Genomic DNA, 12,681 nt, shown 5'->3' with positions numbered 1-12,681 from the left:
ATATCTTGAAATATTATCCCATGTTGTGAAGGCAGGTTACAGTACACAGGAGCTGCGCCATATTCTGGGCGATTTAAGGATACAAATAAGAGCTTTATAGATACACTTTGATTTTAAACATGTTGTAAATAGTCTGCCCTTAAAAACTTTAATTCGTCTTTAGGCAGTTTTATGTTGGGAAACGCGTTGTGTTATAATAATGATCACTAGACCACTGATGGCAGCTTTTGACTATCAGACCTAAACATTAAATATTACATTTACACATCTATAAGTAGGGTTTTCTTATCTACCACTCGTGTCACCACACAAAATCTATATGCTTATTCCTCTTTCCTGGATTCCCACCCAGTGTGTGTGTGTGTGTGTGTGTGTGTGTGTGTGTGTGTGTGTGTGTGTGTGTGTGTGTGTGTGTGTTTTTCTTCTCCACACACCTTTTTCCGTCCCTTCTTCCTGTCCAACGTGGATCTTCTACACATCACATGAATTGTAATGGTAGCTCTCTTAAAGCCCCCCCTACCCATTTTGTATACACACTGACCTATTAGTGTCCAGAGCAGATGGCATACTGTACACACACACACACACACACACAGAGAGAGCATTGTATTAATGGGCGCCCCCTTTAAGCACTTAAGGTTTGTTGTCAAGCTGGTCTGATTTAAGGGCTCACACCATATCTGATATTTATTGGGTTTACCAGGACGAACACTTACTGGAATGAATGAGTGTCCCACTGACCCAGCCCGAGTGTGTGTGTAGGGTCCAGTAGACTGGAGGAGCTATTGAACTAACCAGGTCAATAGAGCAAAAGGAGACAAAAGAGAAGTGAAGTCTGGTGAGGGGCTGATTTTAAAGAAAGTCAGAGGGGGAATAGTAACCTCAAGTCCAGACTCTCACTGGGTCTATAAGTGCATTAACACACAACAGAACGTGTTATCCCCACTGTGTAGAAGAGTGCTTTGTGAGTGTACACACCCTCCTGTTTGAGGTTTTATGTGTCACCCTGTAGACAATGATAATAACCAGAGGGACAAAACTGAAACCTGCAAAGACCTACATTATAAACACACACACACACACACACAAACGTTGCTGATGTCAGGTTTCCCGTAAAAAGTACTAAAAATCAAGAACTTGAAGACTTGGAGTGTCAGAAAATGAACTGAGATTGATGGTGCGTGGTTAGAAAAGGAAACCTGATCCATTCACTCTGTGTCATTTTCTAATGATCTAATACTGTTTGTCGGATTAGAAACTGTTTCCAGTCAGACTGAAACGTGAAACCTTGTCTGTCTTTTTTCATTACAAGCTCCACTGACTGTGCAGCATGCGGCTCCCTCCAAACTGGTCCGACTAGCTGGTGCACTTTCTCAATCACACACAGCCACCGGTGGTGTGTTATTGACTTTAGTGAGCTGCGATGCTTCCGTTTACCTGCAGGTATTAAGGCACTAGTCTCGATTCATTTCTTGAAAATGTTTTGTCTGGTCCGGTCTCGACATCATATGAAATGACTGGCACTTTATATAAAAGGAACAGCCTCTAATCTTTTGTCAATGCTCCAGCAATGGGGTACTCCACTGATTTGGTGTTGCTCTTGCATAAAGAAATGGGTGACGAGAGAGAGACGGATTTAAAAAAATAAAGGTCAAAATTGATGCAGCGGAAGCTGGTTCGAGCTCCAAAAAACGCAGACACCTACATTTCCCATAATGCAACTCGATTATGAGAGAATGCGTTGATAAAAGGCTGTAGTTTCACATTCATAGTCTTTATCAGAAGTGCTGAATAGGACGGCAACTAGCAATTAATCTGTTGGGGAAAAAATGCCCATCACAGTTTCCCAGACCCAAGGATGATGTGTTCAAACGTCCTGTTTTTAAAGATATTAAATTGTCAGAAGAAATGACAATTCTCATATTTGAGAAGTTGAAACCAGTGATGAATCATCAAAATAACTTTTGGTTTCATTTCTGGTCATCCATTGACATGTGATTTGTTTCAGCATTCGTTCTGAAACAAGCAGATATTTGTTGAGATATTTCAGTGTGGACCACCGACCGACACATCGACATTCACACTAGGTGGGGTTCAGATGACTGCCGGCTGCTTATTGGCCTCTGTGACAGGCGACATTATTTTAAACACTCGTAGACTAAACGATTTATCAATTAATCCAAAACATGACCGCTACATCCATCGTCAATTAGAATTGTTGTTTCTTTCAGTCTTAAGTCAATGATGCAAGCAGCTACAAGCGAAACGTCTGAATCAAAGAGTCACACAAAGCAGGAATGTTGTCTTCTTCTTCTTATGGATGACTCAGAGGACGACTAACCCTCTTTCAGCTGTTGCACACACACACACACAAAAATAAAACGCGATGAGAAGAATCTGCAGCATGGCCATTTGGTCGCCCAGAATGGACACTGGATTTCTCAGTCTCGTCGTCACGTTTCTTTTTATAGACACGGCTGAAAGAAGTGTCCCGATTGACTGCTTCATTTGAATGACAAGAGTGCTTTGAATAAGGAAACGTCTCAGTGTTTGAGTTTGAAAGGATTGAATCAGTGTGGATTCACGGCAGGCGTGAGTGTGAGCGCGTGTTTGTGTTTTATTTCTACCAGTTTCCTCGTATGCTCATTGAATTCCTACTTAAGGTAAAAGATTACCAGGTAGCTTGAGGCTATTCAACCTGCGACAGTGCGACAGTGGACAGGATGGAGTGATTATAAATGCACATTTGTATTGATACAGTGGTTAACTATTAATTGAAATACAACGGTGTGTCATGCTACACTGGCATTACTCGTGAATTAACAGCAAAACCAAAGAAGAATTGGCATTTGTATTTGTTGCTTACACTGAAATCCGAGCTGTGAATTTTAAAATAGTTTGACTCTTAGTGACAGCAAATCCAGCTTTTCAGCTGCGAGTCATTAACAAATAACAATTCAAGAAGTTGTACAGAGATATGAGGCAACTTTAAGATTGAAAAATCACTTCATAGCTGGATTTCCCTTCACTGCGTCACTTTGTAAACAGACTTGTCAGCTCAGCTCTAAGTGGGCTCCTCACAGTGCAAAGTTCCCTTTTCCTCCGAGGCCTTATTACAGTGGGGGATTTGTAGCACAGAGCTCAAAAGCCTGATCTTGAGATCACGATGTAATGCAAATACTGAACTTATGTAGTGTTTATTGGATTGTGTAAATGTTAAATTCAGCCACAAAATGTGACTGTTGTGAGTTGTGCCAAAGGGTTAGGTTCCCTTTCTGCTGCCTGATGCAGGCATACAATGCAAGTTGCGTTTGATCATTTAGACATTACATCTCATCATGTCAAACTGGTTTTAATCTTTCTTTTCCTTTCTCTTTTCCCATCAGGTGATGATGACATGCTCACATTGACTGTTCCCCTTAAAGCCTGACCTCTGATTGGTCAGTGCTGGGAGTTAAAGACATCGTAAGAGAAGACTTCCAGCTACCATGTCTGTCCAGGAAGCGTCCCAGCGGCCCACGTCGCCTCTGCCCCTCAAACCTGCGGCCAAACCGAGACCGGCGATCCCTCAGAAACCGTCCCCACAAACCGGCTCCCCTCTTCTGGGAGACGGAGGCGGCAGCGGGAGCCTCTCTGGAGGAAAGGTCAAGAGGATTGTGAACAAGTTTAGCAAACAGGACTCAGCCGAACCGGTGGGGGAGAAACCCACCAACGGTACTGCTGCGAAAGTACCGGTGATTAAGCGGCTCAAAAGGCCGCCCACGGTGAAGCCCAAACCGGGCCGCTCCAGTCTGCAGCTTCAGATCGGGGGGGAGAAGGCGCCTCCGCTGCCGGTGAAGAGGAGCCGCACCCTGCAGTTGCAGAAAGAGGGGGAGGGAGGAGAGGAGGGGGACGGCATCAGTGTGGAGGGAGGTCGATCAGGTACAGTGGATTTTCACTCTGGTCTGGAGACGTGGGTTTAAGTATTTATCACAGGATCAGTAATGACAAAAACAGTTGTCACGCCTCCAACTTGATGTGGTAAACTGTGTCATGTGATTTCTTGAAAATCACTTTTAGCTGGCATAACTCTTATCTGTGGCTGCCGTTCAGAGCTGGAAACATTTAAAGTAGTTTATTGCAGCTTTTAGTCTGCGGGACAAAAGATCAGTCGACGCTATAAACTGTGTTTTGAGTTTCACCGTCACTGGACTGAGCGTAGTTTTTAATTAAAGGTCGCTCTCATTGATGAACAAACATCATTTTACATGATTGGACGTTTGTTAGTTGACGCAACAATGTGTGTACGTGCGTGTACATACGTTTTGCATGCGAGTGTGTGTTAATTCAATTGAAATCCACAGGGTCAGTCAGGATAATTGGGCTGAACGTGAACCCTCAAACAGTCAGGTGTGGTTCCTCTGGAGAAACATGAACCAACAGCCATAAACAGGTTCTCTCAGTCTCTCAGAGTGTGTGTGGGTGTGTGTGGGTGGGTGTGTGTATGGGAGGAATGTCCCTTGATGTGTCATATTCAGCTAAGTCCTGCAAAGAAGCCGAAGACATTTTATTGTCTGTCTGATTAAACAGAGATTTGTTTGTTGCCTCCACAGCTACACAAACTGTGCTTTCGCTTCGTTGTTTCGGTTCCTCGTCAGCAACAAGAAGCCTTTAAAGACGTTCTGTGGCGACACATCCACATACCTCCAGAATCGATCAATTAAGGTTTCAAAAAGCCAATCTTTTTTTTTTTACTGGAGATTATGGTCGCAACTAACAGTTATTTTCTGATCAATTGTTGAATAAACTAACCATCACGATTAATCCAGTATCAAAATAGTTGGCAACTAATTCTCTGTAGACTTATCAATTGATTGTTTCAGCCCTACTGGTGATATTTGAGCAATTAAGCTTAATGCAACTGTTTGCAACAAACTAAAATCATGGCGTTTTATTAAAACAATGCAATCCTCTTTATTTAACTATATTGACAAGACGTCTGTATTGGCTAATATGGAAATGTTGGACATTGAGTTTGACTATTTTTTTAAACTGTATCTTCTTTTCCCTTCATTGACCCATTTAACCTCCATCCTCTCTCGCCTCTCTCTCTCTCTCTTTCCTCCACCTCTTCCATTTCCTTTTGTCAATATTGGATTTTATTGCCCAACGCAACGCTCCGAGCTTCCCATGAATATTTGAAGACACCGCTTGCAGACGCGCTGTATTTGCATAGCGATGGACTGCTGACTCGACAGTCCAGCGTGTGCCAGCTGACAAAAAAAAAAAGAAGCTCTCAATGAAAGTGAGCCGCCCCTATCTGGGGATACACATGTAGGAAGGAAGTGGACAGGAAACCGCTCAGTCACACCTATTAAGTCAGGAAAAAAGTAGCTTTATGTTTCCTTCAATAGGAACTATTAAAACATGTTCAAGAAGTTTATGGTGATTTATTTTCATAAACGTTTCAAAGCAGTTCATCTGTGTTGCCTCTTTTCCGCCGCAGCGCCTGATGGAAAGGAGGTGGAGATTCCGCTGATTGTAGGAGGTGAAGCGGAGGCGGAGCACAGTCCTCACACGCCTCTCGGTCCATGCTGCGAGCCGAGCTGCAGCTGTGTGTGCCACCTCCAGTGGCCCGGGATGAAACTCGTATGGGTGCCCGTGGACATGGACGATGAAGGTGAGACTGATGAGGAAGAGCTTTGGGAGGAGGATATAGAGGTAGTGACGGGAGGGGGAGAGGACAGCGATGCGGGGGATGAGGTGGACAGGATGTCTGTGATTGATGAGAGGGAAGTGTTGAAACAAGAAAAGGCAAAGTTCCACCAATGTCTGGATGTTTTGATCGGCGACAATCACAGGAGACTTTCGGACCCGGGCCCCCGCGCCGTCCTCTCGTCTCTCGCCGGCACTCGCTCTCAGTCTCCCCCGGTTCCCCCGAAACGGGCTCAGTCGCCACAAATTCACCACTTGCCCACTCAAGACGAGGAAGAAAACATTTACGAGGCCACGCTTCCGGTGGTCAACCCCGCTCCGAAACAGTTCACGACCCTGTGTAAGGAGCTGGATATTCCTCTCATCAAGGTACGCCAACCGGCCCGCCGGTTTAAACTGTCCTACAGCACCTCGGACCCAACGTCAGAGTTTCAGACGGACGCGGAACCCGTCCCGAGCCAGGGCGACGCGCCGCCCGCCATCCCGCCGAGGAGGCCCGTGATTCAAGACAGCCGCAGCCTCACGCCGGTCCACCGGGGCATCCCTCTACCCCAGCCCACGCTGGAGGAGTGGCGCAACCTGCGGCCCTCGTCCCCTAGCGGCTCCGCAGCAGCAGCCGGCGGACTGAGCCCCCAGATGACCGTCACTCCCCCCCCACTCAGCCCTCACAGACCCCCGCCTCCGCCGCCAAAGATGGATCCCAAGACGCTCAGCAGTGCCTCGATGCAATCCCTCACGCAGAGAAAAGGTGTGTGCCCGAACAAACATTATTATCTCTCTGCGTGAGATGAGCTATGAATGATTCACAGATTAATTCCCTGTGTAATCAAAAGCGATGACTCCGTTTCCTTGTCTTTGCAGAAGGAGAGGAGAATGGAGAGAAGGAGGATACAGCTGAAGAGCTGTGAGTTATCAGCCTGACATTACCTCTCTTTGGGATTTGTTGACGATAAGAAAAATGTAGAATTTCACCAGCCCTATCCTTTAACTCAACATGAGCGTTCTTGTGTGTATGGAGTAACCATTAACTGTGCCATTCACTCTTTTGTTGGATCTTTTTGTTTGATAACACCCTGGTTGATCACTTCTATCTTTCCATACTTCCTGCTTTAGGCTTCTAGTCAGGAGCGACTCCCTCAGGAGGGAGTCTTCGTTCAGCTGGGAGTCCCGGCTGCAGGATGGTAAGACGGACGCCTGTAACCAAACAAAACATAAAAGCACAAAGACGAGTCAGGCCACTAACAAAGTAACATTAATGCCTGTAACAGGATACAATGTCAGCATGTTGGTATGTCAGCCATCACCATCATCTTGCTACTTGTATACTGGGATTTACTAAGAGCCCTTGCGACATGTTTCCCCTCAGAGCCTATGTACCAGACGTACCGCGCCACCGTCATCATCAAGGAGATCCGACGCCAGACAGTTTGTCGCAACATCAGCAAAACCAGCGTGGACTACGCCATGGACTGGACGGCTCGTCGCGGAACCGGTACCGGAAATGGAGCACCGAAGGGCAGCCCTGTGCCCGCAGCGGGCCAGAGCACCCTGTGGCAGGACTTCCCGGCCGTGCGGGAGGCAGGGGTGCTGGAGCAGCTCACCCCCGAGCAGTGCAAGTACCAGGAGGTGAGGCACTGGTGTGAGGACAGGGGGGGGGGGGGGGCTAATGTGCCGGGGGAGAGATCGATGACGCGAGGAGAAGAGAAATGGGAGATGCATTATCAAGTTTGAAATCACATCTTAAAGTAATAATAGGGAGGTTTTTTTTTAATATAAATTAAGATCCACTCCGCCTCACTGCATCACTCGGTGCTACAACATAATATTGATTCACTATATGCTCAGTTTATGAAAGCTTTTACAGTCAACTTTCCAACATCAGAAAGGAAAACAAATCCTGTTGAGTACAGGAAGTAAAAGATAAGTGATGCATAACATTTACAGGGAGTATTTTAAATGCTGATGGCGTCATTTTTTGATAAACCACCAACATTTACCTTCTTAGATAGGAACTTACGTTTTTGCTCATAGGGTGGAGAATCTTGCAAATGTTGTATACAGGAAGCTTTTGAGTCCCACACCACAGTATCAAATCTAAGTTCATATTTGTGTTTTTTTGTCCCTGGCAGAGTATGTTCGAGGTCCTGACATCCGAGGCCTCTTACCTTCGATCCCTGCGGGTTCTGACCGAACACTTCCTGAACAGCCGGGAGCTGGAGGAGACGCTGATCATCAGAGACAAGAAAACCCTCTTCTCCAACATCATGAGGATCCGAGAGGTCAGCGAGAGGTGAGAAACGGCAGAGGGGGAAGGATGAAGGGAGGTAAAGGAAAAGGGAAATATGAAGGTGATTGATGACTTGCACTATCATGAGGTCACTTGGGAAGGAAAAACAAAGATGTAATGAGTCATTTCCTGAGTCAGTTAAAGCCTCGTCTTTGTCTGGTTGCTCTTTTCAAAAACCCTTTTATGTTTGGTGAAACTTTTGCTCTCTGACAGGTTCTTGAAGGACCTGGAGGAACGCATATTCAAGGACCTGGTCTTCCACGACATCTGTGACATCATCCACTACCACGCCCAGCACAACTTCCCGGCCTACATCGACTACGTCCGCAACCAGATCTACCAGGATAAGACCTACACCTCTCTCATGTAAGGAATCCTCACAATTGTTTTTCCCACTAATTTCCAATTTCATGGAATTTGGGAAAACCTTCCCTCCCTCATGTGTTGTATTCATCCACGGCATTGTTTTATTCTCCTTTATCACTTTTCTCCCTCCATATTTCCCACGAATATGAACATTAGAGCTGCGTTGCATACCTTTTTTAAATGTGCATTGGTGTCGGTCTGCAGGAAGAACAACGCACCGTTTGCGACGGTCATCGCTCGTCTCCAAGAGTCGCCTCAATGCCAGCGGCTGCCCTTCATGTCCTTCCTCCTGCTGCCCTTCCAGCGAATAACACGCATCAAAATGCTCCTTGAGGTGAGCAGCATGCACAGCAGCACTAGTTAAAATTGGTTTTGAGTGAGTTTGCAGCTGTGTTTTCTTTCCCTGTGAGGAAGAAGCTCACTCGTCACTCGTACATAACTACGATGCAGTCAAGCCTTTAAATTATTTCCTCAATTGTCTCAACAGACTGCCAGTTCATTCTGTACAACTGACCCTTCTCTTTCCCTGCTACCAGCCGTTGAAAGGCAATAGTCCGAGTTCATCACGGCGTGTCGCTTCGTGGAATGTTCTCATGCCGGCGCAATCTTCCCCGTTTCAAACTCGTCACTGCCTCGACCTTTGAGCAAACACACAGGCAGACCCCCTGTTTCGACTGTTTGCATTTAGATGGAAAAAAAATGCATCCTGTTGATGCCGTTTGTCCGTCGCAGAAACAGAAAGTTGCTGTTTTGTCGTTTTCAGAACATCCTGAGGAGAACAAAGGAGAAGACGACAGAGGAGCAGACGGCCTCCAAGGCTTTGACTTCGGTGTCGAAGGTAAACGCCCCTCACTCTTCACCCTCTCTTCTGACCACAAATCCATATAGTTTGATATTTGATGTCAGCCATTGTCTTGAGTGAAGGACCTCCTATTGAAAGAGCTCCGCAGTGACGGTGAATCATCCGTGTCACTGAGGACGAAGGCAGAGTGAGATGGTTCGCTCAGACAGCGAGACATTTGTCAAAGGAATGAACCCGATACTCCCAATGAGATGCAGCCAGTTGTATATGACGTCAGCAGAAGGGAACGCGAGGTTTGTAAGTGTGGAAAGAAAATGAATCTCTCGATAAAGCGTTATTTTATGATCTCTTTTCTTCCCCACCTTCATGATCCCACAGATCATCGACGATTGTAACACACAGGTGGGACAGATGAGACAGATGGAGGAGCTGATCCATGTCTCTCAAACACTGGAGTTTGACAAGCTCAAGGTAAATCTAAACACACACACACACACACAAGAAATGTGCGCACGATTGTTATTTGTCAGTAATTCTGTTGGACTTGAGCTCCTTGGACATTTATTTTGAAAAACAGCAAGATTTACCTGCCGTTTCTTGTGTCTCCTCCAGGCCGTCCCCATCATCTCCCAGACACGATACCTGGAGAAGAAAGGGGAGCTGCACGAAATGTCCAAAGGAGGAACTCTCTTCAACAAGAGGTCAAAGTTCAACCCCATCTACCTCTTCCTCTTCAACGATCTGCTCATCATCGCCGCCAAGAAAGGGTGAGGCAGAGTGCGATCTGTAGACTATTAACATTTGAGGGCTGAATTTCCCAGAATGCCTCTTTATCCGGGGACATCGATACACGTCAATCACATTCCTGCAGAAGTCAGGGAGTGCCAAACACTTTCTTTCATCACAACGACCCAAATACGACAATGTGTGTCAACCACCAGCCCGAGCACACGGTTTATCGTGCAGAATTACGCATCTTTTTTATAATTTATGAGGCAGAGCTGAGTCGGCACTCGACAGCCAACGACTACACAAATGCGAGCAAAGTGCGTGTAAACCTCGATCAAGCGGCAATTGACCACAAAAGCAATCAACACTCTTTAACGATGTGTCATCACAAGTGAAATGAGTCCAAACTTCCTCAAATGTGGCAGGAAATAGTGTTTCAAGAGAACTGAGAGGAACAGATGAGTAGATTTCAAATATACCATTGTTGCCACATAGATAAGATCACAAAAGAATTGCATACAACATGCATATTATACCAAATGCAGTTAAGTACATAGTACATGCTTAATAATCACTGCACATGATTCCTACTTTAAGTCCACTTCACCCTAATACCCATAAAAACAACTCGCCCTTCTTTTTCTGTGACAGTGCGGAGCGTTTTGTGGTACTCGACCACGCCCACCGCTCTCTGGTGCAGGTGCAGCCAACCGATGAAGGCGGGGGCGGCGCCGGCCCCTTAGAGCACTGCTTCAACCTCACCCTGCTGGAAAACCACCAGGGACGCATGATGGAGCGGCTGCTCAAAGCCCCCTCCCAGTGAGTAGCTGAGAAACACTTAAACTGCCCCAACTTTCTCCGGGATTTCAGGCATTCCTGATCCACAATTCTTAGTTATTTGTCCCGTTTGGCCCTCCTTCACAGTAAGCTAATTGTTTGTGTGAACAGGTCAGACATGCACAGGTGGATGGCGGCTTTCCCCAACCCGACCAACCCAGACAGAGATGAGGAAGAAGTGATTTACGAGGACTGGGGTGAGGACACACACCAGATGCAAAACAAATTGAAACTAAAGTGTATGTTTGTGTGTGTTTCATGAACATAGTTTCTTCTCTGTGTGTGTGTGTGTCAGATTGTCCTCAGGTGCAGTGCGTGGAGCAGTACATCGCCCAGCAGGCGGACGAGCTCGCCCTGGAGCCCACTGAGATCGTCAACGTCGTCCGCAAAACCAACGAGGGTAAGAGCGAGGAGGGGAAACCCGGACGACAGACTTTATTTACTCATCAGACTTCCACGGCGCTGGCCGTTAAACGTAAAAATAGATGATCACACACAAAAGATGATCACACACACACGGTTGTAAACATTTCCTCTTTAACAGAGCACAGCTCTGCAGCTGAAATGTGTCCAAAAGTGATATGAATCTTTTTTTTTTGGGCGTTAAATAATATTTTCCACTCGTCCATATCTGGCATTTATCTGACAGGTTTCCTGTCAAACAAAGTGAAATGTGCCGACATGACATTAATCATTAACATGCCCCTCCCCTTTGACTCTGCTCGTTTATGCACCCTGATCCTCATAACTGCCTCATTGCTCAACCTTCTCACCGTAGCAGTTTATTGATTTGACTTTCTTGCATGAACGATACAGAAACCTCCAATCTTCCCGTTTGTTCTCCTCCTACCCCCCACCTCTCTCCCCACTTCTCCTTTCTCTCAGGCTGTTGTGAAGGCATCCGCCTGTCAGACGGTCAGAAGGGCTGGTTCCCCGCAGCCAACGTCGTAGAGATCACCAACGAGCACGTGAGGCGGCGAAACCTGCGAGAGCGCTACAGGGTCATGCAGGCTGCGACCATGGTCGCCAGCAGCAAGGCCAACACACTGCATTAGGACCGACGGATGTTTACATTAACAATAGCTTAAAAGGACGATGGATGGATACAAACTCCAAGTGAACTTTGTGCAAAGATTTTTAGTTTGAAGTGTCCGTTTCCAACAACTAGGAAATGAAAGATAAAAGGAGAAGGGTGACGATCACGAGACATTATAACAGACCAGCGATCGTCACCGTATTTATACTACTGGAGTACACAAGTGTGATTCACTACTGAGAGAGACGCTGTGGGAATGTGCATGCACCCATTCAGGAACAGAGATCTGTATCTCACATCTGTACTGTTTACCTCTACTTGTAGCACTTGATCAACGTTATGAAACTGCGCATATGAAAAGAAAAGGGTTAGGGTGTGTTCCTGTTGATGTCTCTTTGTGTCACCTGCTCACACAAGTTCAATGCGTGAGCCAGAATACAGGACAAACACGTTTTTCGAAAAGAATAATAATCAGGAAGTGCCTTTGAACAGCCTCAAAACACAGAACTACACACCAGGACTTCTATCTGGAGCTTTGAACATGCGTGTAAACGTGGGCTGAGCCGCTCTGCCATTGTGACGTTACAGCACACTGTCTTGTTAGCTTGTGTCGGTAGCCATTTTTGGATTAATACTGTAGCTCCCCCTGCAGCGTGTTGTCAGTGAAGACGGGATATTCTTTGTGGATACATGTACATGTACAATATGTTGTAAATAACGAGCGAGGGGGATTCTCTCCTTCAACAGTAGTAGTGATTTTATTAAAAACATGCGTCTTTTTAGATAAGAGCCTCAACGGTTGATCATTTTTTATTGAACACTTGATGCAGTAGTTTTCAAGGCAAATGTGCAATACTTAAAAGTAGACTTTAAGTGAGAAATAGATTGTCATTCTAGAAAATTAAGGGGTTTCGGTGCAAATCAACATTA

At 45.9% G+C, this 12,681-nt stretch overlaps 1 protein-coding gene across 1 annotated transcript; it reads left to right on the top strand.

Annotated features, from left to right (window-relative positions):
* Positions 1-3,427: 3,427 nt before the first annotated feature.
* Positions 3,428-12,630, top strand: arhgef15b (Rho guanine nucleotide exchange factor 15b). Its single transcript, XM_076112381.1, has 15 exons — positions 3,428-3,921; positions 5,486-6,442; positions 6,556-6,598; positions 6,808-6,875; positions 7,061-7,320; positions 7,824-7,984; positions 8,195-8,347; positions 8,552-8,681; positions 9,111-9,185; positions 9,528-9,620; positions 9,762-9,916; positions 10,530-10,697; positions 10,827-10,912; positions 11,011-11,115; positions 11,601-12,630. The coding sequence occupies exons 1-15, from the start codon at positions 3,489-3,491 to the stop codon at positions 11,768-11,770; spliced, it is 3,057 nt and encodes a 1,018-aa protein (XP_075968496.1). The 5' UTR covers positions 3,428-3,488; the 3' UTR covers positions 11,771-12,630.
* Positions 12,631-12,681: the final 51 nt, after the last annotated feature.

The sequence above is a fragment of the Anarhichas minor genome, unplaced genomic scaffold (genome assembly GCF_050575085.1).
Source record: "Anarhichas minor isolate MPS153535 unplaced genomic scaffold, ASM5057508v1 ptg000049l, whole genome shotgun sequence".
Classification (NCBI taxonomy): domain Eukaryota; kingdom Metazoa; phylum Chordata; class Actinopteri; order Perciformes; family Anarhichadidae; genus Anarhichas; species Anarhichas minor.
The sequence above is the reverse complement of the archived record's forward strand: the minus strand, read 5'-3'. Positions and strand labels throughout refer to the sequence as shown.